Source organism: Serinus canaria, chromosome Z (genome assembly GCF_022539315.1).
Source record: "Serinus canaria isolate serCan28SL12 chromosome Z, serCan2020, whole genome shotgun sequence".
In the NCBI taxonomy this organism is placed as follows: domain Eukaryota; kingdom Metazoa; phylum Chordata; class Aves; order Passeriformes; family Fringillidae; genus Serinus; species Serinus canaria.
In genome coordinates this window covers 14,375,185-14,399,389 of record NC_066343.1, presented here as the reverse complement: position 1 = coordinate 14,399,389, position 24,205 = coordinate 14,375,185, and the positions used below count along the sequence as shown (strand labels likewise).

General features: G+C 43.0%; 2 protein-coding genes across 2 annotated transcripts in view; both read left to right on the top strand.

Moving 5' to 3' along the window:
- The window catches only part of PAM (peptidylglycine alpha-amidating monooxygenase), a 654,400-nt gene that overhangs the window by 280,899 nt on the left and 349,296 nt on the right, over nucleotides 1–24,205 (top strand). The window lies entirely within an intron of this gene.
- Nucleotides 3,374–12,322, top strand: LOC127061022 (uncharacterized). The gene is made up of 2 exons (XM_050986813.1): nucleotides 3,374–4,141; nucleotides 5,124–12,322. The coding sequence occupies exon 2, from the start codon at nucleotides 6,788–6,790 to the stop codon at nucleotides 7,724–7,726; it is 939 nt and encodes a 312-aa protein (XP_050842770.1). The 5' UTR covers nucleotides 3,374–4,141; nucleotides 5,124–6,787; the 3' UTR covers nucleotides 7,727–12,322.

Sequence of the window (24,205 nt, the reverse complement as noted above, 5' to 3'; positions counted from 1 at the left end):
GAAAGGGTGTGGTGGTGTTCACAGGGGTCCCAGGAAGAGGGAAGAGACAAGAATTTTGACTCCGTGTTTCAGAAGGCTTTATTTATTATTTTATTATATATATTATATTAAAACTATACTAAAAGAAGAAAGGATTTCATCAGAAGGCTTGCAAGGAAAGCCTAGAATATAATGATTCCATTCCAAAATAAAATCTTGCGACTGACCAAGACAGTGCGGACAGCTGGACTGTGATTGGCTATTAATTAGAAACAACCACATGAAACTAATCACAGATCCATCTGTTGCATTCCACAGCAGCAGATAATTATTGTTTACATTTTGTTTCTGAGGCCTCTTGGCTTCTCAGGAGAAAAAAATCTTAAGGAAAGGAATTTTCATAAAAACATGTCGGTGGCATATCACCCTTTTAATTTAAATTAAATTTAAAAGAAAAGATTGTAATTTCATCTGCTGGGCCCATGCAGAAGAGAGAACAAACACCTGACAGGTTTATTTGTTGCCAATCAAAACCTCAGTCAAGTGCTGATGTGGAACTATCAGGGAAATTCTTCACCTGTAGAACATCAAATTCTATCATATCACTAAAACAATCTTACAATATAAGAAAATGCAAAAAACCTATGCAAAGAAAGTTCATTGCTTCAAGTCCAAACAGCTGAGTTTCAGGAGAAAGTCTGGAGATGTTCTTTTTTGACATCTCTGGAAGTCCCTTTCAGTCCTGAAACAGGCTTGCAGAATCCTGAAACAAAGAACTGCTAAAGAAAATCATCAACAGTTATCAAAAATCCATTGACAGTTATGAAACAAATTTGAAAACATTTCTGAAATGTCTTGGCCACAGCCCTTAATTGAACCACTTGGGCTACGGTTAATTTTTGGCTTTCCAATGCTTTTGAGCTGCTAGCTCTTTCAACTCTCTTTATTTAATTTTTAATTTTTTTATTTCCAAAAGAGCAGCAGCAGAGAGGAGCCTCTAGGGCCCTGCAGGGGCCCTGGCCCTTGTGGAAGGATCAAGAATCCCAGACCGGGCCCACAGAAGGGTGACCCAGGTCCTGACGGGGGAAGCAAAGCCCCCAAACCCAACAGCCGGCCAGGCAGAGACCCTGGCCTAGGGGGCCGAGCCAAACGGCCCAGACCTGGCCCGCGAGGCAGGCTCTGTGTTCTCACAACCCGGCATCCTGCTGCCAATGCCTGGGCAGCAAGAGCGACTGAACACTTCGTCCCTCCTGAAACGGTGCATACTGTCAGTCGGAGAAAAGAAGCTTTCCCAGGGATCATCACCCCGGATCTGGGAGTGCATTGTCCCCACAGCAAGTGAGCGAGCATTGCTTACTTTCCACTGTTTCTCTTGCCTCTGCAATTCAAATGCAAAAGGTGTGCCCCCTTTCTGCCCCTCGCTACCACCCCCATCCCCTCTGGGATGGGGACCAGCGGCAGAACTTTCAGGAGGCACCTCCCCCACTCCTCTGGGGAATGCGAGAGATGGCAGGCATTCCAACCCCCAACGAGAAACCTCCGACTGAATGCGAATCGGCCCGCGAAAAGCACTGAGTTTGAAAGCAGGCAGACGGGCTGCGCCTGCAATCAGCTGTTGAGCCACACCCCCTCCATGGAGGGGCGTCCCCTTCCCCTGTCCCAGCTCCCTCCGCAGGGGCAGCCTTGGGACAGCCCGAAAAAGTCGGGGGGGAAGCCAGGCTGGACGCAGGTGCCGTGACAGCCGCCGCTGGGGGCGGTGGGACTGCGGGCAGCTCCGAAGACTGTTCCATAGGCCCGGCACCATTCTCAGCATCATCTTGATCTGGAACTGGGCCGGAAGAAGGAGGCGAGGCCACCGGAGGGGGCCGGTGGGGGCAGCGGGGTCACCGGGGCCAGAGGGAGCGCATCCCCCGCCGAGCGGGAGCCAGCAGCTATATCTTCTCCGCGACCCGGAAGCTGCAACGCGGGCGCGGACAGCAGAGTTGGCGGAGCCGACCTGGGAGGCGGCGGGTCAGCCGGAGAGGGGCAGCAGGGCTGCGGGGGGGGGGCCCTGGGGCATCCTCAGGCGGGCAAACAGCCGCGGAGACAGGTTGCCTCTCTGAGACAGGCTCTTGTCGATCGCATTGCCAGGAAATACGGAAACAGGCTCTGTTCATCGTCGCTGCTGTCGATTGCATCGCCTAGCAACACGCGTCGCCTGCATTGCGTCGCCTAGCAACATGCGTCGCCTGCCATCTCTCGCATTCCCGTGAAGCCGCAGGAAGCGGTGATCGCAATGCCGACAAACTCTGCTGGAGGCGGCAGGGCCGGCTCGGCCATAGGCGGGGCTGCAGGGACCCGCGGGCCCGGTCGGGGTGGGACTCACGGGGAGGGTCGGGGCAGGGCCCGCAGGACTGGTGGAGGCAGGCCCCGCGGCTCCTGCCGGCGTGGCGAAGCCAACTCACATCCCTCCTGAAGGGAACGAGGGTGGGGAATAAGCGTCTCTGTTTGAGCATGCTCTAAAGGCGCAGAAAAAAAATTTTTCTTCGGCTCCGGACAAAGCCTCTCCCCCACGCCGTGATGCGGGGGGGGCTGGGAAGCAGCAGTTAGTGTTCCTGGACTCGTGTCTGTCCAGCGGGAAGGAAGTACGACCTCTCCATTCGGCAACCCATTCAACTGAAAATGCTCAATTTCTAAACTTTGAAGAGAACTGTGAATGCCAGATGAAATAACACAGCAGGAGAACTTTCCTCTTTTTGATGCCTTTATTAAAAGTGATCAGCTCAAGGTTGGAGACCCGATGGACTCGCAGTTCCCCCGTCGGAGCTCGCGAGAAAGACTTGGAAAAAAAAGGCAGATGCAGCTTTGACCAGCAGGGGACAGAGCTGGAGGTCCATCCTCCTGAGAGAAGGTGGGAGTATATACCTCTGGATCCTCACTTTGATTTGGCAGTCTCGGGTCCTGGCTCCAACCAACATCTTCCAAAGTTGTGGTGAGGGGCTATAAAGGTTTTTCAGAGTCTCTACTGGCTCCGGACTTTGACCCTAATGTCCAGACACTGTTTTGATCCCTAAATTCCATATTGGCTCACCGGTTTAGGGGTTTATTATTTGCGTTTGGTGGGGGACTTGCCCCATTGCATCTTGGCTCCAAACTTATTTTGCATATCAACTCCTGGTTCCCTCCCCTCCACCGTCTGGTGGCGGGGGGCGGGGGGGGGAGATGCCATCCTCCCACCTGGCAAGCAGGGTGATGCTGATACAATAGAGTGAATTCTCAACCACAGATGGCTAAAGACCCGATACTTAACAAGTGATTACAACATGCAGCCAACAAAAGCACTCCTCTCTGCCAGAACTGGTTAAACTTTTATCCCTTATCCACTGATGTCGTCAGTTGTGGCTAGATGAGTCAAGCAACATAAAGTTCCCCAGAGCAGCTAAGGCAGGAAATGAGGAATTAAACAGCCAAACAAAACCCGTGGGAGGAAAAACTGCAGTCATGTCTACCTCCAGATAATCTCAGAGGTTTATCATTTGAAGTCTTGAACTCCCTTCTGAAGTCAGATAATTATGCCTGGAATTTCTCCATTAACAATTATAGCAAAACCAAGTACCTCTTTGTAAGCTTTTCTAAACAGCTGCACCATTTCCTTTTTGCCATTTCTTCTTTAGCACAGGAAAATTAGAGCCCGCAAGTTCCTCTCTACCCCCACTTCCACTCGGCCTTTGCTTTCTGAATCTGAATGTAACAGAGACTCTTATTGGGCATGATGGATATGAAAACAATGGCATGCACTGAAATCTGAACCCATGCCAAGTTCCCATTTTGTGTGGGGCATTGAAAAGCCTAGGACAATGAAAAATCCTGGATATTTTTTCAGCCATTTTCTGAGTAAGGAAAGAGATACTTGGGTCTTATTGCCTAATACAACAAGGATTTATTATTGAGTATTAAATAGGCAAGAAAACAATCAACTGTCCCTTTTCAGAATGAAGGAAAGAAAAACGTTTCTAGGTCCTCTTCATTATCAAGCAACTTCTCTCCACGTGTTATGAATTGACACCAGAAAGAGCTGAAACATCATATCTGAACCTCTCCCTGTCGTGTTCCTTCAGATGACTTTTCAGGGCTTCCTCCTTGCATTTTGCGATCTCCCAGAAGAGCTAATTGAACAAACCAGGTAAGAGGTGAATCTGAACCTTGTGGGGGGACCCTACAAGGTCCATGTGGAGGGACCCCACACCCATGTCAGAGCTCTTGTAATGCATTATCTAGGGACAGTCATATGCAGTGGGTAGCATTTTTGAATAGTGTTTAAAACTGTTTCATGTACATTTGCAGCCATGCAAATTTTGTTCTGATGTTCAGGCATCTGACTGCCTGGTTTAAATATTTCCTTTTCATTTGCAAAGCCTCTTCTTTTTCAGAAAAGCAAATACTCTCTAATAATAAATTTTGTTTTGAAAAGCTTTGGTGGATGTTATGAACAAAAAAAGGGTTACCGATTTTTTTTTCCCAAAAGTAGAATTACAAGTTTAACCAGTTCTGGTAGAGGAGTGCTTTTGTTAGCTGCTTGTCAAATCACCTGTTAAGTATCGGGTCGTTAGCCATCTATGGTTGAGAATTCACTCTATTGTATCAGCATCATCCTGCTTGTGGCCAGGTGGGAGGATGGCATCCCCATCCCAGATGGTAGAGGGGAGGGAACCAGGAGTTGATATGCAGATAAGTTTGGAGCCAAAACGCAGTAGGGGTTTATTAATTCCAAACCCAATTAATAAACCCCTCAACCAGCAAGCCAATAAGGAATTCAGAGATCAAAGTGATCTCTAGACATAAGGGGTGATGTGAGAAGCCAGCAGAGACTCTGAAAACCTTAATGGCCCCTCACCACAACTTAAGAAGATGATGGTTAGAGCCAGGACCTGAGACTGCCAACTCAAAATTGGGATCCTGGGGGTGTATACCCCTGCCTGCTCTCGTGAGGCTGAACCCCCAGCTCTGTCCCCTGGTGGACAAAGCTGCATTTGCCTCCTACTCTGCGTCACTCCAGGGAGCTGCGATGGCGAACCCGCGGATCCGTTGGGCCTCCCAGCCTTGAGCTGATCACTTTTAATAAAGGCCTCTAAAAGGAGAGATATCTCCTGCCCTGTTTATTTCAGCTGGGGACTCGTCCGGGATTGCCGCGCCTGAAGAGGACACCAGGACTGGGACGGCCACCCACCCTGGGACCTCCGGGACAGCTGGCTACCAGGACCCGAGGAGATCAGCTCAGGATCAGTGACACTGTTGAGCGCCGGATTGGTGAGAAAATTCCGGCGGCGGGTGTGGGGGCGTGTGAGTGGTGTGTGAATGAGATGAGGACTGGCTAGTTCCAGATCTTCGAAGTGAGTGGGACCTCCCAGTACGGTGGTTTCGGACTCCCGCGAGGGGGCCGGCCGGGAACAGAGGGAAGCGTGTGGAATAAGTGTGAGTGAGAGCCTCCAAAGGGAGAGTCAGGGTCCCCCCTCTCCGGGCGTGCAGAGGAATTTTGGGTGAGTGGCACGCACAGATCTCAGCGAAGGAGGCTGGGGTTTGTTTTAAGTCCTGACGAAGGAAGTCAGGCACAAATCTTGGCGAGGGAAGCCAGGGTTTGTTTTAAGTCCTGACGAAGGAAGTCAGGCAGATTGTCTTGAGAAGGATTCGAGCAAGCTCAAAGCCCTGCAGGCAAACTTAAGTCCTGACGAAGGAGGTCAGGCCTCGGCGAAGGAGGCCGGGTTTTAAGTCCTGATACATAGAGAAATCAGGCAGTTGTTTTTCCTGACGAAGGAGGTCAGGTAAAGTCCTGAGCTTCAGGCAAATTTGGAGGCTGGAACTCCTCAAATAGGTACCTTCTGGTGGATTTCTCTTCAAGAAGAGACACCTTTGTGAGTTTTTGTGTTGAGACCTGAAAAAAAATGGGAGGATGGAATAGCAAGAAGACAGGCAAGAAGCTGAGGAATATACCTCCCCATAGTCCTTTAGGGGAACTGTTGGAGAGATGGGATTCTATAGAGGCCACGAAGGGATTAGATCAGGTTAAGATGATCTATTACTGTGTAGAAGTCTGGCCAGAATTAGAGATGCAGGGAAGATGGCCTTGGTGTGGGACAAGGGACAAGTGTATGTGTCAGCAACTGAGTCAATATCTGAGAGCTCAAGGGGATACCAATCCCGAGCAATTATTGTATGCAGCTTGTTGGTTAAAGAATGCTATTGGGGATGAGGGTGTGCAGATTTGTAAAGCGCAGAGGAAGAAGGAGGGCAATGAAGAAGGGAATGGTGGAATTAGTAAAAGATGGGACCCCCTAGATTATTTGCCTTCTGATGCCCCTCCACCTTATAATCCTTTTCCTCTGGCATCTCAAAGGGCAGATCCGGCCTTTCCCCCAGCTGCTATCTCATTACCATCTCCTGTAATTCCTTCTTCTACCCCTTTGACTTCCCCTACGGCAGACCCAGCATCTCCCATGGTAACCATTCCCTCACCACCCCCTTCAGCTCCCTCAGTTCCTTCTGCACCACAAGTGCCTACTCCACCTGCTGCATTCTCCACCTCTCCTCAAGCTCTGATTAATATGCACTCAGGCTCTGCTCCCCCTGCAAATGCTGTCCCTTTACCTCCTCCTAGCTGGGACACAAACGCCTCCTTGCCTGATAAGCCGTTATCACCGAATACACCTGGTGACCTGCAGGGGAATCCTGATGTCTCTCAGATTGGTAGTTCAGTGTCTGAGGATGGGCCATACTGCAATACCCGATCTAAGACCTCCAAGGTAGAGAAATTTTTCCCCTCAGAGAAGTTCCTATGGGAGGGGTAGCAGGAGGTGTTGGCTTTGTGAACGCTCCTCTAACTGCTTCTGAGGTGAGAGGATTCAAGAAGGAGTTAGGACATTTAGTTGAGGACCCAGTAGGCATAGCTAACCAAGTGGATCAATTCTTAGGTCCAAATATCTACACTTGGGGGGAGATGAATTCCATTCTGAATATATTATTCTCCCCAGAAGAGGTCCAGATGATTAGGGTGGCTGGAATAAGAATTTGGGAGAAAGATAACCGTCCCGGACCCCAGGTGCCATCAGGGGAACAGAAATTGCCACTAACGGATCCCAAGTGGAACCCTAATCAGGAGGAGGGGAGGAAGGCCATGATGGAATATAGGTCTTTGATAATTCGAGGGATCAAAGAGTCGGTTCCCAAAGGAACTAATAACAAATTGGCATTTGAGGGTGCTCAAGAGAAGGATGAAACTCCTGCTACTTGGCTTAATCGCCTAAAGCGGAATTTCCAGTTGTATTCCAAAATAGACCCAGACACCACAGAAGGTCAAGTGTTACTGAAGGTCCAGTTTGTTACCAAATCTTGGCCTGATATACGAAGAAAACTGGAAAAGATTGAAGATTGGCAAGAGAAGGACATTAATGAGTTACTAAGAGAAGCATTAAAGGTGTATTTAAGGAGGGATGAAGAAAGAGCAAAGGCCAAAGCCAGGATCATGGTTGCGGTAGCTAGAGAAAGTGTAGGGGCAAACTACTCTATCCCACGATCCGAGGGTCCACCACCAGGAGGAAGCAAAGATTGGGCAGTACGGTCAGGTGCAAGCAGAATAGAGAGACCTCAAATCAGGTGCTGCTATTATTGCGGAGGGATAGGTCATATAAGGAGGTTTTGTAGAAAGCTCAGTACTGATGAGGCAATAGCCAGGGAACAAGATGACTTAGGGAGGATTCTTAGGGGTGATTATTAAAGGTGTCAAGAGCTCTATATTTTAGGGGACCCCATGCAACATTTAGAAGATCCCTTGGTATACTTTAGGAGACCCCTAAATGAAGGATTTAAATTTGTGGTAGATACAAGAGCACATTAAGCCTGTCTTAACAATGTAGCAGAAGATATAGTGCTATGCACGAAGACATCTAGGGTTAGACAAAACAGCTGGGTGAAGAGATATCCAGTAGCACCAGGATTGGGCAGTAACACCTAAATTTGTAATAAGTGACGTGAGATCAAAAGGTACCTTATGGTTTTCTTGTAGTGTGTGTGAGAGTGAAGTCACACAAAGTCGACCTCAACTTCCCGGGCGGGTGGGAAGTGAGGGGCACTGGAAAGAGTGCATGACCCGAAAACCAGGTTTTAGTCCCTGGGCAGGTGAGGGCTTTAGCCAAAGAGTGTGTGTGACCTGCAGAGATAATTGAGTGAATGTAGATGAATGAAAGTACAGGTAATGTGGAAAGATGAAAAAAAAAAAAAGAAAAAGAAAAAGAGAAAAAAAGAGAAAAAGGCATACCAGAAGGGAACTCCCTAAACACTATCTTGGAGTTTGTCAGCTAACAGAAATAAATATGGCTCCTTGCAAATTACAGGGTATGAAAAAGTTGAGAGAAACAATGCAAGCTATAGAAAAAAAAAAAAAAAAAGAAATTAACCAATTTTATATAACACTAACCCAAGCGATTTGAGTTTTAAAGAAATAATTAATGCTTATACTTGCAAGCTCCTTTAAGGTACTCATGGCTAATTCAACTGTGCAGACCAGAAGAAAGAGTTGGACCCACTACACCAGATCCTGCACCACTCTCCCTTCCTGGCATTGGTTCACCTTCTGGCATTGGGCCAGAAACCACACCACTCCCATCCTCTAGCATTGGGCCAGAATCTGCACTCTGTCTTCTTCTGGTATTGGACCTGGATTCAACACCACTGTCTTCCTCTGGGGTTGGACCAAGATTCAACACCACTTTTGCACCTTCTGGCATTGGACCAAGATTCAAGATCAGCTTCTCCCTCTGGCATTGGGCCAGAATCCACACCACAGTCTTCCTCTGGTATTGGACCAGGATTCACCTTCTCCCTCTCACCTTCTAGCATTGGACTAGATTCCAGATGACTCACCCCCTAACTCAGGACAGGAGTCAACCACATCACAAGTTAATTCACCAGGGTATACTGTTACAAAAGGACTAAAAGACTTAAAATTGACTCTCAGAAGGAAGCGTCAAAAAAGCTGAACTGTATGAGGAAATAGATTGGTATCAGAATCATAACAAATCTTAAAGTGTTTTCAAAATTTCTGTGTTTGAAAAAAGGTTGCAAAAAGTTAGGGCTGTTAATGAGAAATTTCAGTTAAGTTCCCCCAAATTAGGACCAAAGACACCAGGTCAGTCCTCTACAGAGTACCCTCCCAGGGACAGACCAAATTAGTAAGGACAGACCAAGAGAGGTTTAACCAGAGGAATGGGTAAAAGGGACTCTAAAAGGGCTGGAAAAACCCCAAGAGGCAAGGCCGGGTGGGCAGGCTGTGTAAGATGACCCATACCGGATTCTTGGGAAGGGTAGTAATGATGGATTTCATTCCTGGTGGTGCTCAGGGGAGCCCAGGAGAGCCATGCAGTAAATGCTACCAACTCCTCTAGGAGGAAGAAATAAGTTCCTTGTTGAGAGTCCACACCAGCTTTAACCCTGATTGTGTTAACCTCTCCCAACTGGTCTTTTTGTCAAAAAGGATGAGAAAATGTATTGGCCCAGAATACCACCACTTTAAGCAGATACTCCTTGGAGGATGCCCTGTAGGAGAAGCCTGGTTGCACTTTGAACGTGATGCTACTAAGGCAAGCCTGGTAAATTCTATGCTCATAATTTAAAAATTGTAAGTTGATGTGAGCTTAAGTTAAAGCTCGATCAAAGAAAAAGAGGGGGGAACTGTGATGAACAAAAAAAGGGTTACCCATTTTTTTTTCCAAAAGTAGAATTACAAGTTTAACCAGTTCTGGTAGAGGAGTGCTTTTGTTAGCTGCTTGTCAAATCACCTGTTAAATATTGGGTCTTTAGCCATCTATGGTTGAGAATTCACTCTATTGTATCAACATCACTCTGCTTGTGGCCAGGCGGGAGGATGGCATTCCCCCCCCCCCACATGGTAGAGGGGAGGGAACCAGGAGTTGATATGCAGATAAGTTTAAAGCCAAAATGCAGTGGGGCAAGCCCCTATTCCAAACGCAATTAATAAACCCCTAAACCAGCGAGCCAATATGGAATTCAGAGATCAAAGTGGTCTCTAGACATCAGGGGTGAGGTGAGAAGCCAGCAGAGACTCTGAAAACCTTAATGGCCCCTCACCACAACTTAAGAAGATGTTGGTTAGAGCCAAGACCTGAGTCTGCCAACTCAAAATTGGGATCCTGGGGGTGTATACCCCTGCCTGCTCTCGTGCGGCTGGACCCCCAGTTCTGTCCCCTGGTGGACAAGGCTGCATTTGCCTCCTCCTCTGCGTCACTCCAGGGAGCTGCATCCAGGCCTCCCAGCCTTAAGCTGATCACTTTTAATAAAGGCATCAAAAAGGGAGAAATATCTCCTGCCCTGTTTATTTCAGTGGAATTACAAGAACCAAGTATTTTTAAAGTGCTGACAAAAAATAACCAAATTAACCACCCAACACCCCAAGAAACAAACAAACAAACAAACAAACAAAAACACAAAAACAGACTAAAAAGCAAAACAAGAAATCACACAAAACAAACCAAACACCAAACAAAAACAAATCTACTTTTCTATACCCAGACTGAGGATATTAGTACTCTTTTGAGCTCTGCATAAAATCAAAGATTGGCATAACTAAAAGGTATGCGCATCAATTATACTTAATTGACTGTTTACATTGTTCATGTTTCTCTTACATTAGGCACTTGACAAAGCTTTTAAAACCCTGTTGCACTGTATTATCTGAAGCTGTCCAACTGACTCTCCTGATGCAGGATAGAGGTCTCCTGGATAATATATTCTGCTTCAGAAAAGAGTCAGCATCTCAGTCATAGTGTAGGTAGTTTATTATTATTTTCCACTTAAGGGGATGATCTGCTTTAAGGTTGTGCTCACCTTAGCAAGCTAGAGGACTTTTTTATAGGAAAAAAATTAATGCTGAGACACCTCTGTCATCCTACATGCCTTTCAGGGGTTTACCCCAGGTTCTACTGTGGTTCTAATTACTGAATGACCACCAGTAGCTGGAGCCCAACAGGTGAATTTCCAGAATACATGTGTCCTGTGGAATCATATATGTGGGCAGAAGTTTTCAGGTTGTCATTCACAGTGTGAACTAAAGCATGATAAGAGGGGACACTTGTCACCGACATGTTTTATGAAAGAAACCTTTCCTTAGGATTTTTTCCCTCCTAAGAAGCTGAGAGGCCTCAAGAACAAAATGTAAACAATTCTTATCTGCTGCTGTGGAATGCAACAGATGGATCTGTGATTGGTCTCATCTAGTTGTTTCTAATTAATAGCCAATCACAGTCCAGCTGTCCAGACTGTCTTGGTCAGAGACAAACCTTTGTTAATGATTCCTTTTCTATTCTTAGCTAGCTTTCTGCTGAAATCTTTTCTTCTATTCTTTTAGTATAGTTTTAATATATCATATATCATAAAATAATAAATCAAGCCTTCTGAAACATGGAGTCAACTTTCTTGTCTCTTCCCTCATCCTGGGACCCCTGCAAACACTGTCACAGGCACTTAAGAGTTTTGTTTCAGAAGTTCACTCCTCCTAAGAGCAAAATTGCTCAGAAAAGTGGAAGTTTCTAAAGCCATTAATGGTTAATTGTCATCCTGTAACAGGCATTTGATTTGCTCAAACATAGCTTCAATGTCTAAACCCTCTCTTTTTCTTTATTTACATTATATATACTCCCTCATCTAGACCAAGTTAAAAATCACTAAAATTATAACAAAAAAAGGTCTTTGCATCTTAAAGAAAGATCATTTTGGTCCTGTCATAAAAGCATCAAAGAAATACTACTAGGTTTTAAGATTTAATTTCAAAACCTTTATGTATGTAACATAACCAATACATCAAAATTGTTTGTATATATTTTTCAGTAAGGATTTCATACTGATGCCTTGAGAGGCTGACCTAGAATAGAGACTAGACAGAGCTAAAGGAATAAAGTAGGTATTTATTAAAAAGCCAGACAAGGATAGACCTTGGGCAGCAAAAGAGCCTGGCCTGGGCTTTGCTGAAGATGGGCCCAAGATGGTCACAAGATGAATGACCAGTCACAAGGTTTCACAATTTAATAAGTTTTGGTCCATTTACCTGTTGGGGTTAACTGTCCAATTACAGCTTCAGGTTATGAAGTCACATCCTACTGGTTTGCTTTCTTCAATTTGCTGTTTATGCTTCTGGGCTTGAGGATTTAATAGTTGTCCTTGGTTCTCAATATGGAAAAGGATTTTTTTGTCTAACTACCCTATGGAGAGAACTTACCAACACTTTATATGAAATTCAGAGTTAGACACTAAAGCAGTACAGACTCTGAAAAATATGAAAGCTAAAACTTAAGGCATCAATACCAGTAAATGGATTTCTTTTGTTGCTGTTTTTGTTTTTGTTCCAAGAGATGGTTGACACTGTTGAGTCAGGGATAGAAACAAAGACTCCAGTCCTCAGATGGATCAGAAGGCTGAAGAAGAATTCTTTATTAGCAAGAAGCAGCGAGTTTTATAGTCTCACTCACTAAGTGGGACCGGATTGATTTCAAAGTAGAAACATCTCACATTATTACTGGCTATGAATAGCATGCTGTGAAGAACCATAACTATAAACAATGGTTACAGAAAGAGGGATAATTATTGTTTCAGTTCTTTCGTCTGAGATTCCCAGGATCAGCCTGGGAGAAATTGTCTCTGTTCTCTCTTCAACTGAACTGAGAATATCCACAGGTTGTATGTCAAATTGTATGCATTCAGTACATAAAATGCTGCAAAAAACCAGCTGACATTATTTCTTTGCTCTCACTTCTGTCATAAGTGGCTGTCTCACTTCCTGATCAAATTCCTGATTTCTCTCTCAGCCAGTTTTTAGCTGCAACTGTTATATATAAGTGATAAGCTTTTAATATTCTTCTGTAGAACAAGGTTCAAAATATAACTAGGTCAGAAAGTAACCAGCCTTATCCTGACAATTCTTTGTTACTAAAACAACCCAAGCTCTGACCCCTTGGCATTATTCAAGAAGGGTGTCTCAAAGAACCACCTTACAGCCATTTGCTTGATTGGGGTTCAGGAACAGCTGGATCTGACTTGGGCTTGGGGAAGGAAATGCACATAGTGTGTGACTGCAGTACCAGCAATACATCAAGTTCCACTGCTATGGCTCAGGTGTTTGCTAGTATTGTCTCTGCTGGTGTTAGTTGTAGAGCTAAGAAGAAAAAAGTGAACTGCTGTGACTTATAGCTGTTTCTGCATTCCAGGGTATAAATCCTGTTTTTAGTTTGGGCACAGGAGTATTTTCTTTGAGAAAGTTTCACCACCAATATGTGTTAAATTAAAGACTTCAAACATTCCCCTAACACAGACCAGTGACTACAGCACTGTGGTGGTTTTGCATGAGAGGCATTCATGGAAGTGATGTAAAAACTTGTGTGTAATTGACAGTCTGTGGAACCACCGGAACCATGCCTCTGTGAGAAACACATGTTAAAGGTGAAAAATCCTGGGAAAGCTCTCTTTTCCTTCTGACCTGGAACAGGTAACAAGGCTGGGCCGGGCTGGGCAGACTCTGCCACAGGGCCGGGCCCCTCTCTGGGGAGCCCCCCAAGCTCTGGCCTGGCCTAGCCGGGCCCCAGCTGCTGCCAGGCAGGGAGTGGGGAGGCTGCGGAGGCCCTGGCCAAAGCAGGGTCAGGCTGCAGCTGTTAACATCTTGCCACCAGTCCCCTGCCCCAGCATGGCTGCCACATGAGATCATGTGGCTGAGACCAGAGGCAGCCCTGCAGCCTGTGCAGAGGAGCCCTGCAGCTAGAATTAAATAAAGAGAAAACAAAAGACTAACCATACTGCTGATTCTGACACAGCCGCAGCCGCTGTTCCGGCCCCAAACACCGAGTGATCATCTGCAGGCCCTGGGTGAGCTCTTTCAATGCTTCAATTGTCCCTCGAGTGAGAAAAATTATTGATGTAAGCATGTAGAGGAGCAACATGAAGTCACTGAGGTCAGTGAAGAAGTCAAGTCCCAGATGAGAGGGATGAGGAGCTGCCTTGATCTTGGGGCTGAAATCCTCTTGTAGAGCAGTGGAAAAAAGACTGTTTCCTTGTAATACATGAAAGCCATGAGGAGAGGAAGGTTTCAATTTGGTATCAAGCAAAGGCCTCCATGCCAAAGTAAGCAGATGTTAAAGTAGCTCTGATCCTATGAGAAATTTGAACAGAGAAGGAGAAAAGAGTATTCCTGTGCCCCAGGAGAAGAAAAACAAGATCTCTCTTCCCAGAGATGAAGATGATTTTAGAGATAGATCATGAGAACTTTTGCCTTTGAACAGTTTGTCTTTAAAACAGTACCACATAAGTTGACATGGCACATAAACACAGCTGTGAGAAAAGCTTGTAGAAAATAGGAGGATTTCACAATTTCAGATTTCCCTGGGCAGCTGCTATTTGTGAGGAAATTGAGAGCCATGAGAGAACAGTTTTCTTATTGTGGAGAAGTCTCCATAACGTTAACAGAAGGACTTCTCTCCCTAAATGAACTGAAGAAAGACTATTGTAGAGGTGATAAACTGACTGAAATTTTAGGTTTTGTTTCTTTACATTGTCAGTATGCAAGAAAAGGTTGTGGGGGGAGAAGTGTTCTGGCGGTTTTGTTCTGATTTTTATTACTTTCTTTCGTTACTGTTAATAATTTTTTCTTTATCCCCTTTTAAACCTTTGAGCCTACTTTGCCTTTCTCCTAATCCTACCTTACAGCAGGAAGTGAGTGCATTGGTGATTGGCCAGCACTGGAACCCACCACATTCATTGGTGCATAGACCGGGAAATCTAAAAATTGGAAAAATCTAAAATGGTGAACCAGAACCACTACACAAAATCGGTGTTTCTGCTCGGTTTCAAACTGAAACCACCACAAGCTTAAACTTCATTAGGTTTTGCTGTTTTGCTCTGGATCCCAAGAGAAGGCGCGCCACGTAACTGGCTAGCTGCTCAGCCCTTTTCCTCCAAGCAATGTCACTGAGTGGCCACTCCCTGCCTTGAGCTCCTGCCCTGGGACTGAGGGTAGCGGTTCGGCCTCTTGCTTGGAACCTCTTCTTCCACTTGGCCTAGTTGAAGGTGGGCACCTGGAGAGGTTCCTCCTTGTAACTGAGCGGCAAAAAGAGAGAGATGGACTCTCTGGTGGCAAAGTTCCAAGATATTTATTCTCCCCCAAAGAAAGAAGCACCAGGATGTTACAATGAAACAAACTCAAATGGAGCACACAAAAAAGACCACTGGATATAAAGGGGGGCAGTCTCAGGGGAGGAGGCTGCCTATAAACCAATTATGGGCTAGCAAGGAGGAACATGGAGTGGGTTCATATTAAAATAAAACCAATGGGGAAGATGGAGGGAGGAATGAATACATAGTCTACAAATGGGTGAAGGGAAACAACGTAACTGAGATAGAACCTTCAGGTTAAAGGGGTGTAGCAAATAATAACTGACAAGCTGCAGGGGCAGGGGTTAGAGGACTGACAGAGAAGAGTCTGGAAATATGGGAGGTGTGAAGGAGATTGACATTGGGATTGACGTAAGGAAAGGTGGGAAAATATGGGGTAAACAGCTTCTGGGAAGAACCATTAGGGAAACTGAACGGGGGGAACAAACCATTTCCAAACATAGGAAACATATTATGATTTAAACAATTAAAGCTAAAGAGCAAACCACAACAGCTGTTGTTTAGAATTTCCCTTTAATTAGTTTTGACACTGGATATTCTTTATTGTAACTCCAAGCAAGATAAATGAGGAAGTTTAATACACTTCATTTGTGCCATGAACTGAGTAATTTGTGAAAAGTTCTGTGTGAATAGAGTAGATCATTTACTGACTTAACATTTTCAATTTGATTACTGTTCACATACTGTTGTGTTTAATTTAAGGTCCCTTTGTATTTTGTGAATGTATTTTTGAGAATTGCTAGAAATGCCCTCTCTTATTGAAAAGACTAAATAATATTTTTAAAATTTATTCCAAATGCATACAAGCAAATTAGTTTTAATGTTTGGTTTGGGTTTAAGTTTGTGTTTCTCTTTGGTTGTTTTGGCAGGGTTTTTGGGTCTACATTCATTTAATGTACTTTTGTAATAATAATTAAATAATAATGTCTTCTTTTGCATATGTACAGATACTAAGTCCTAACCTGTTAGTATAATTGCTTTTGATCTGGGAAGTGCAAAAATTACTGAAATCAATTACACTTTAATGAAGTCCATCATTGTAAAATGGATTGTTGTAATATCCTCTCTATCAATAAATTTCTTCACAATCCTTTCCAAAGGTTACAAATAAAAGACAAATATTGTTCAAATATTAATTTTTCTGAGGTATTTTTTATATCTAATAAACTAATTGTTCTTTAGTTTCCTTACTGCCTAAAAAAAATGAAAACACTGTTTCAGATTTAAAATTTCTTTTACAGTTTTGATTCAAATACCCAAACTGAAGCTATTTATTTGAAGCAAATAAAAACCAACCAAACAAACAAAACAAACCCAACCTGTCAGCAATGGAGAGAGATGGAGAGACTGACTCAGTGATCAGAATCTGATTTTATTGTGGGATACAAGCACTTACATACTATTTTAGGGTGACTAGTAATGTGCACTACAATGATTGGATTAAAATCACATACACAAACTTATGCATATAATAACATCTCTTGCATGCAGAGTTTAATAGGATTTTCTTTTTCTGATAAACCTGTCTGATTAAATCTTCTTGCTATCTAGGTCTAATTTTCAAAGTTCTGTTTGCTTTTGCTAAGCCATGCTGTTATCAAATCTCTTATGTTAACCAGATCTAAAGTCCAACATCTGTCTTGTGTCCCCCAACATTCCAACATCTCACCCTTTCCTTTCAACCAAAAATACTCTTTTAATGGCCTTAATTATTAATCTCTGCACACATTGAAAATCATCATTATTAATATGATTATTATCAAAATTACCAAATATATACCTATCCTAAACAGAATCTTTTAGTTAAAAACTCCTGCCATTAAAAGGCTTAGGCCTGATCTTTATAAACTAAAAATATTCCTGACGGCAACTGCATTACTGGACTCAGAAAGGCTACCAGAAGTGTATTTGTACCAAAAGTCTTGATACTTATACACGGGGTGATAGGGAGAAACATTTTTAGACTGATTCCTTCCTATGTATTTAAAATTAACACAAAAATCCAATTCCACAGAAGGCAGGAATTCTAAATCTTGGGGTTCCACCAATGATGTTTCAGGAGGGTAAGGGATCCAATTTATTATGATTTGATTTGCTTTCAAAAACAAAACTTTTCAGTGTAAAGTTCTGGAGGAGCTATATTCCTCCCTAATTTTTTGGTTTTTAATAACATGTGTGTTTCTCATTATGAACATGAATGTTCCATCAAAGCAAAACAATATGCAACATAATCATAAACTTACACTAAATAAAAAGAAATCAGATAATAGATACAATTAGTAGCACATGAAAATAGAATGGTGATTTAAAACAATGCATTACCAATTTCTTAAATATTTTGCCATTACTTAGAGTCTGTAGTAATCAGCAAGCTTTACTTTTTAAAGTGAGAGCTTGGGAAATTATTCCCGGGTAAGATTTCTAAGTTCACCTTAAAAGGAGGATTAGCTGTTGTAGGTCCCAATTTAGTATGTCAGAATTACTTGAATGTGATTTTGGTGCAGAAAATTTTCTCTACTGGTTAAGGCCAGGACTTGGCCAAGACCCAGGCTTTTAAGTGGAAGAGTCTTTTTAATATATTTTAGAAACCTCTTAGTAAGGGTAGTTTTAAAAATAATATATGTCTTATAAATAGCTATGCAACAATAAGTGAAGGTTTGTAAAGTAGCTGGGTTTCTCATATTTTGTTAGATAGTCAATGGTACCATTGAATTAAGTAATGCTTGTTATAAAAAACAGTGAATTGTGGAGGGATAGAATGCAAGAAAACAGTGCAGAAGGTAATCTCACCCCTGAGAGAGCTGTAGCTGTACTAATCACCTAAGATTAGGAACAGGCCTGCCCTAATAGGCCACAGCTGTGTCCAAGAAGAGTGCTACAAAAGAGAGGGTGAGCTAGTTGAGGAGAGAGTTGCAGTTGTTAGCAAGCTGTGAAGAGATGGGGTTTGTTGGCTGTGCTGCGAAGAGAGATGGGGTTTTTTGGCTGTGAAGAATAAGGAATCGGTGCTGTGAGGAGCTGCCTATGAGAAAAGACTGAGAAGGTATGAGACTTTTGAAATATGATGACAAAAGTGAATAAAGTAATGCTTGTTAAAAAGACAATGAATTCACATCATAAGATTAATGACATAATCAGGGTTACTAATATATGAGTAGAAACTGTTTTAAGAAATTGAGGTTATAATTTCTTATACATATATGACATTAAAGCCAAAAAGTAAAAGAAAGCATTGAATAACTAATAACTAATTACAGTCATAATATGAGACTCATTCTTCAATACTATTTAGAAAAAGTAAAATAGCAAAAACTGTTCTTATTTCTATAGCAAAATAGCATTATCTTGTAATCTAAATGAGCAAATTTTGACAAAAATTCATTCACTTGTATAGCAATGGAATTATATCTTATAACTCAAACAGGTATGCTTCAACAAAACTTAAAATCAATTTCGCTAAAACTTAACCTTAATAAAGTATCTCTAAAAGAGCTTAAAGTTAACATCACTAAGACTATACAAAAATCAACTTTAACGAGAATTAACTTATTTAAACTCTATTATTACAAAAAGGTTACTGGAAATTTGTCATTTAACAGTTAAACATCAGAGAAAACAGCATGCAAGTAAACAACTGTACTGAAATCTTTACAATAAAAATACCTTGTTAGAACTATGGAGTAAAAAGCAAGCACTTAACAAATCTGACAGTGGAATTAAGTCTCAAAAGATTAGTACAGATAAAGTTCAAGGTTTGTCTTGAATGTGAGCTAAAGAATCTTGAATTTAAAACTTATCTAATTCCTCTTAGTGAACAATGTAGGTTTGCTATGTTACTAATATGTTAAAAGGCACTACCTCTATACCAACTCCTTTGAATTTTTCTAGTAACAATCTTGTTTAAAATGACAAATCACAAATCAAAAGTTAGAAGGTAAATCTGAACGCTGGCTGGTATCGGCGGGGCGGGGGCGCACCCCCTACAGCAGCTTTAAACATTGCTTGTAGGATAGATTTAAGTTTGGCTTAGTAAGAGTAATGGCATATAAGCACTGAAGGCCGAACTTCAAAAGAGATATAGCTCTATAGTACTAAATAGCTGTACCAAAAAAAAATCATAACTAAATATGTTGTTAAACAACAAAGACAAGTAACTGGAAACTTGACCAGGGCTAGGTGTCGCTTAGGACTTTAGATCTGTATGATCTTTTGATAGCTGGGCTGCTCTTTCCAATGCTTCCAAGTGCCTGGGGCACTTCAGCCAGGGACCATTGTGGGGGTGTTGAGTGTCCCGAATGACTCCTGTACAAAATCTGAATGCATAGAAATTCCCTGCTGTGTTAAAACATCTCTCTCCCACAAAACTAGGAGGACAGATCCACCCATCGGGCCCTGCTATTTGCACCAAGCGTTGGCTTTGCGGGTTTTCATTCCTTCCACCCATGCCGGAGAGTCCCTGAGTCATTAATGACCACTCACTGGGCTATTGGCTCTTTGAGATAACAGTCACATAGGCTCCTGTATCAATGAGTCCTGTTAGGAGTGCCTCTGCCTTTGAGACTCACTTTGCGTTGGCACGTTGGACTCTCATATGTGTGGGAACTCAGCGCATCACCTCGGATGCTCTGAGTCCCAGGGAGACCCCTTGGGGGGCTCAGAAGTCCTGGAATGTAGCCAAGGGCACCTGGTGGCTTGATTTTGACCCTTCAAGGGTCGTGCTATCAAAGCATGAGGATATGGAAGTTTCAGAGGTTTGAATGGTGTAGGGCAGGTGTTTTTATAGAATAGAATATAGGTTTTAAGATTTTGGTACAGGGGGTCTAATGGAGGCAAGATGGAGGATTCAGGCCCGACCTCGTGGCTTTTCTCCTTCTTCTTGTCATCCATCTTCTCTGTGATGTGTGCATTTTAGATTGGTTCATACTAAAGGTGCACTGTTTAATAAAGGTGATGGGTATTGGAGAAAAATTGTAAATATCACATACGCAATTATCAGTATAAGAATGTGCGACCGCCCTAAAGGGGCAGAGAGTGCTTGTGGCTGCCTTGCTGGTCAGATCTCGGCTGGGCAGAACAAAAACCTTAGAGATAAGCTTTAATAAACAACCTGAAGACTGAACTATAGAGGAGTCCAGACTCGTCTGTTCATCGCGGGCTGCCTGCGAACCGTCCCACGCGAACCACCCCCACGCATGTCCGACAGAGACACACAGCCGATCGGACACATATGTAGTATGTTGTGTCCATAAAATCTGCAGGATGCCTGTAGAACTGAAAATCCCCCTGCCTCTCTTCAGTTACATGGGGTGCAGATAGGGGTACTGCTGGAAAAAGTATGAGTTAGGATATATGGTTTGTGGCCGGGACCACACAGGGCAGCTGGGGAGTCCAAGTCCATGAGTCAGAGTCAATAGCTCTAGGGAGAACAAACAAAGAAAGTATGGATACGTGGTCTAGGTGGTGTGAAAACTCCTGTGGGAATCAAATGAATATATGAATCAAACAACATTACTGTGTTGGAGGTTGCCAAGTCCATTCCTGTGCTGGGGTGGCTGGTCGGTGACGGTCTGGCCAGGACTGCTTGTGGTCCAGTGAAGGCTGCTTAGGGAGACTGGGCTGAGGCTTGCAGCAGTCCCTCCGAGGCATTGGCTGGAGGGATCTGTGTCTCATATGGCACCACTCAGCGCTTCCACTCCAGTTTTCCGATATTGGACACCCTTCAAAATCATACTTGGACCAACATTGATTATGGCATTGAGGACAAATACTGGGAGTTTTGGATCTGGCCTCCCCTTTTCAAAACAGTCTTTTTTCAAATGCTGAGATTTCCCATAAGTTTGGGGGTCTCCCTCCTTAGGGACCTTTTTCTTTAGTTGCATCTAATTATCATGAGAATCAGGAGGGAATGGATCAGTCTCATAATCTAAGTCTATCGACCCTGGATCGAAGGGCTCCCCCTCCTTGCTGCTCTAAACACTGTCAACAATATAAACTGCTAATGACCCTCAGAAAGGATGCTTTCCCCTCCTTTGTCTGGGCAGGGGCGAGGTTGATGGCTGTGGCCACTCTTCAGTACCAGAGATGCCAGTTTCAAGTGCACAGGGAGAGTCAGTGTAAGAAGAGACAGAGCAGGACAGGGGGCCGGCAGCATCCCGCCTCTCTTGCTTTTTCAATGTCCTAAAAAGTATTCTCCAGGACGGGAGTAAAAGTTACTTAAGGTCCTCCTTTGGGATGGGGGAGTAATGCTTGCCAGCAAGCATGGTTTCATAGACATCTCTCTTTTTGGGCATTTCCTTTCCCATTCCTTTAGTTCCCCTGGCTCATCTGTCAGTCCCAGCTGACAGGGATTGCAGGCCCAGACGTGGTTCTCTCCCCATCATGATCAGTTCCAGGCGCTCACAGACTGCCGCCAGTCAGGCCGGTTCATTTCCTCAGATGGAGGCTCTAGTTGTTGACGATGGCGAGAGATGGAGAGACTGCCTCATTGATCAGAATCCGATTTTACTGTGGGATACAAGTGCTTATATACTATTATAGGGAGATTAGTAATGTGTACTACAATGATGAGGTTAAAATCACATACACAAACTTGTGCATTTAACAACATCTCTTGCATGCAGAGTTAATAGAATTTTCTTTTTCTGATAAACCTGTCTGATTAAATCTTCTTGCTATTGTTATAAATGATCAACAAGAAAGCCAAATTAATAAATGTGAAAGATTTTATTTACGCAACCAAAACTATGGTCCTCAAAAAGCCACAGTCAAAGAGATAGTGTCGAGCCCAAGGTCGGTGCTGGGTGAACGTAGATCCGATCTCTACCGCACTGGATCTTCCCCTGTTCACAAATGCTGTTTCTGGCAGGGCTGTTTCATACAGTTTTTTATGCCTGAGGCAGGGGGGCCTCAACTTCTTTTGTAGCCTCCGCATATGTATGAAGTTTTCTTTCACTGTGCAGAGCTGGACAATTGCTGCCACAATTGCAGTGGCAGGAGCTGATCATGTCAGGGGAAGTCGCATATTTAGATGTATGTTTCTCAACGACTTCGGTTATATTGATTGATGATATCTATCAAGCCCTGTTCATCCTTGGGTGTTCCCTGATGGTTCTGGGGGAAGCCCATCTCCATGCAAGCTACTTTCTTTTATTAGTTAGCGAGGCATTTTTCTTTTGCTGCCACTAGTTTCGTAATTCCAGCGTGGTAATCTGTCTCTAGGTTTTCCATGGTCAGAGGCTCATTGGATGTTAAATTCATTTTACAATTTTTATTTTATACTTTTTTTTTAAGCATGAATGACTTTATATTATATATTACACTATCTGGGTCTAATTTTCAAAGTTCCGTTTGCTTTTGCCATGGCATTCTGTTATCAAATCTCTTATGTTAACCAAGTCCAAAGTCCATCATCTATCTTGTGTCCCCCAACATTCCAACACCAACCAAACAACAACAACAAAAGACCCCCAAACTAACAAAAGAATTTAAACAGTAGAATGAAACTTTAGACAGATTTGGATAGACACCTGAGAAAGTTAGTCTTTAAAATTTTGGCCCATAGTTAGAAACATATGCATTTTGTATTTCAGTTTGTATAGATTCTGTATTTCAGTACTTATTCTATTCTTCATTTCTCACTAGGAGGTAAATAAATTTATTTCAACCTGAACTAAAGCTTATGGATCATGAAAACTGAAGTTCCTGGTTGCTATTCTCCTAAGCTTTAACAAGACCTTTAAGCAGGCGCTTTAAATGGCTTTATAAATCTGAGCAATCACAATTGATCTCAATGGGTTTGAAGATTTCTCCATGCTTTTACAATGAAAAGTAGACAGTCTTGCAACTAAATCAGACCTCCAGGCTTCTTGGTATTTCCAGTGAATGTTCTCCTTCCCATTCACAGCAAACCTGTCCTTTCTGTGACATCTCAGCCTTAAGATCAAAGCTGTTCCTGCTGACATCTTAGACACTACCTAAGCAGTAGAGAAGGAAGGTAGAAAGCGGCAAGTATAGGAAATATTTTTTTTGCCTCCAAAAAGCATACATTATTCAGAAAGTTTCCCTGTTAAAAATTCTACTAAGGCTCTTTTGTCCCAGAGGTTATCACATATCTCTGTACTTTTAAGTTTCCTAATGTGTTAAGACTTTATGTTTTTCAGGCACAACATTTTGTTTAAAAATAGTCCAAGGATGTCTGAGAACTGACAGCTCTCTCAGTCTCCAAGGATACATTTCTTTCGGCTCTATGGCTCAGGGTTTGGAATTTTCAAGTTCCCACTTCCAAGAAATATGCATCTTTGATTTTACTGTCACTACTTTATCTACTGATGATGAAGTCCCAGCTTGAGCTCCTTCACAAACCCTGGGGAAATTATTAAATTCCTAAACTGTATAGCCCAAGTTCCTACAGCAACAGCTATTCAAACCTGAGCATAAAACATACACCTGGGTATTTTGTATGCAAAGTGGGTAACAGGCTGTCCAAACCTGCTTTCTCTTCCTGGGAGGTAAACTGGTGACATGGCAGAAAGGTGCAAGTAGAAATAATCTTCAGCCATTTGTGCTCTAATGCCATGCACCTTAAAGTAAAAAGCATCTGATCTTGCTATAGAAATTAAAGTATGAAAAACAGTCAGCAAAATTGCAGTGAGACCATACAGCATAAAAAGTGTCAGAGCAAGACAGATTGAAACACATTGAAAAACCTCATCTCTGATTCTCTTCAGGTGTGTTGATACAAGAATGAGATAGGTTTCTTCTACAAAGCTGTAAAATCTGATTTTGTAAATTTATCAAGAGATGATAATGATGTTTCCACCTTAAAAAAAATGAACAAGAAATAGAATGAAAGCTGAATTCCTATTCAGTTTTTCAACTATTGTAAACAGATTTGAAGAACTGCAAAAATATCCTAAAAACCCCATCATTTAAACATAACCCTATATTTCACTTTCTTAAAAAAACAGCTTCAACATTTCCAGCTTCTTGCTCATATGAAAGGCTTTGTGGGTACATAAAAGATCTTCAATGT

Coding starts and splice junctions, on each gene's coding strand:
- LOC127061022 (XM_050986813.1), top strand. CDS start 6,788: ATGGGAGGGGTAGCAGGAGGTGTTGGCTTTGTGAACGCTCCTCTAACT.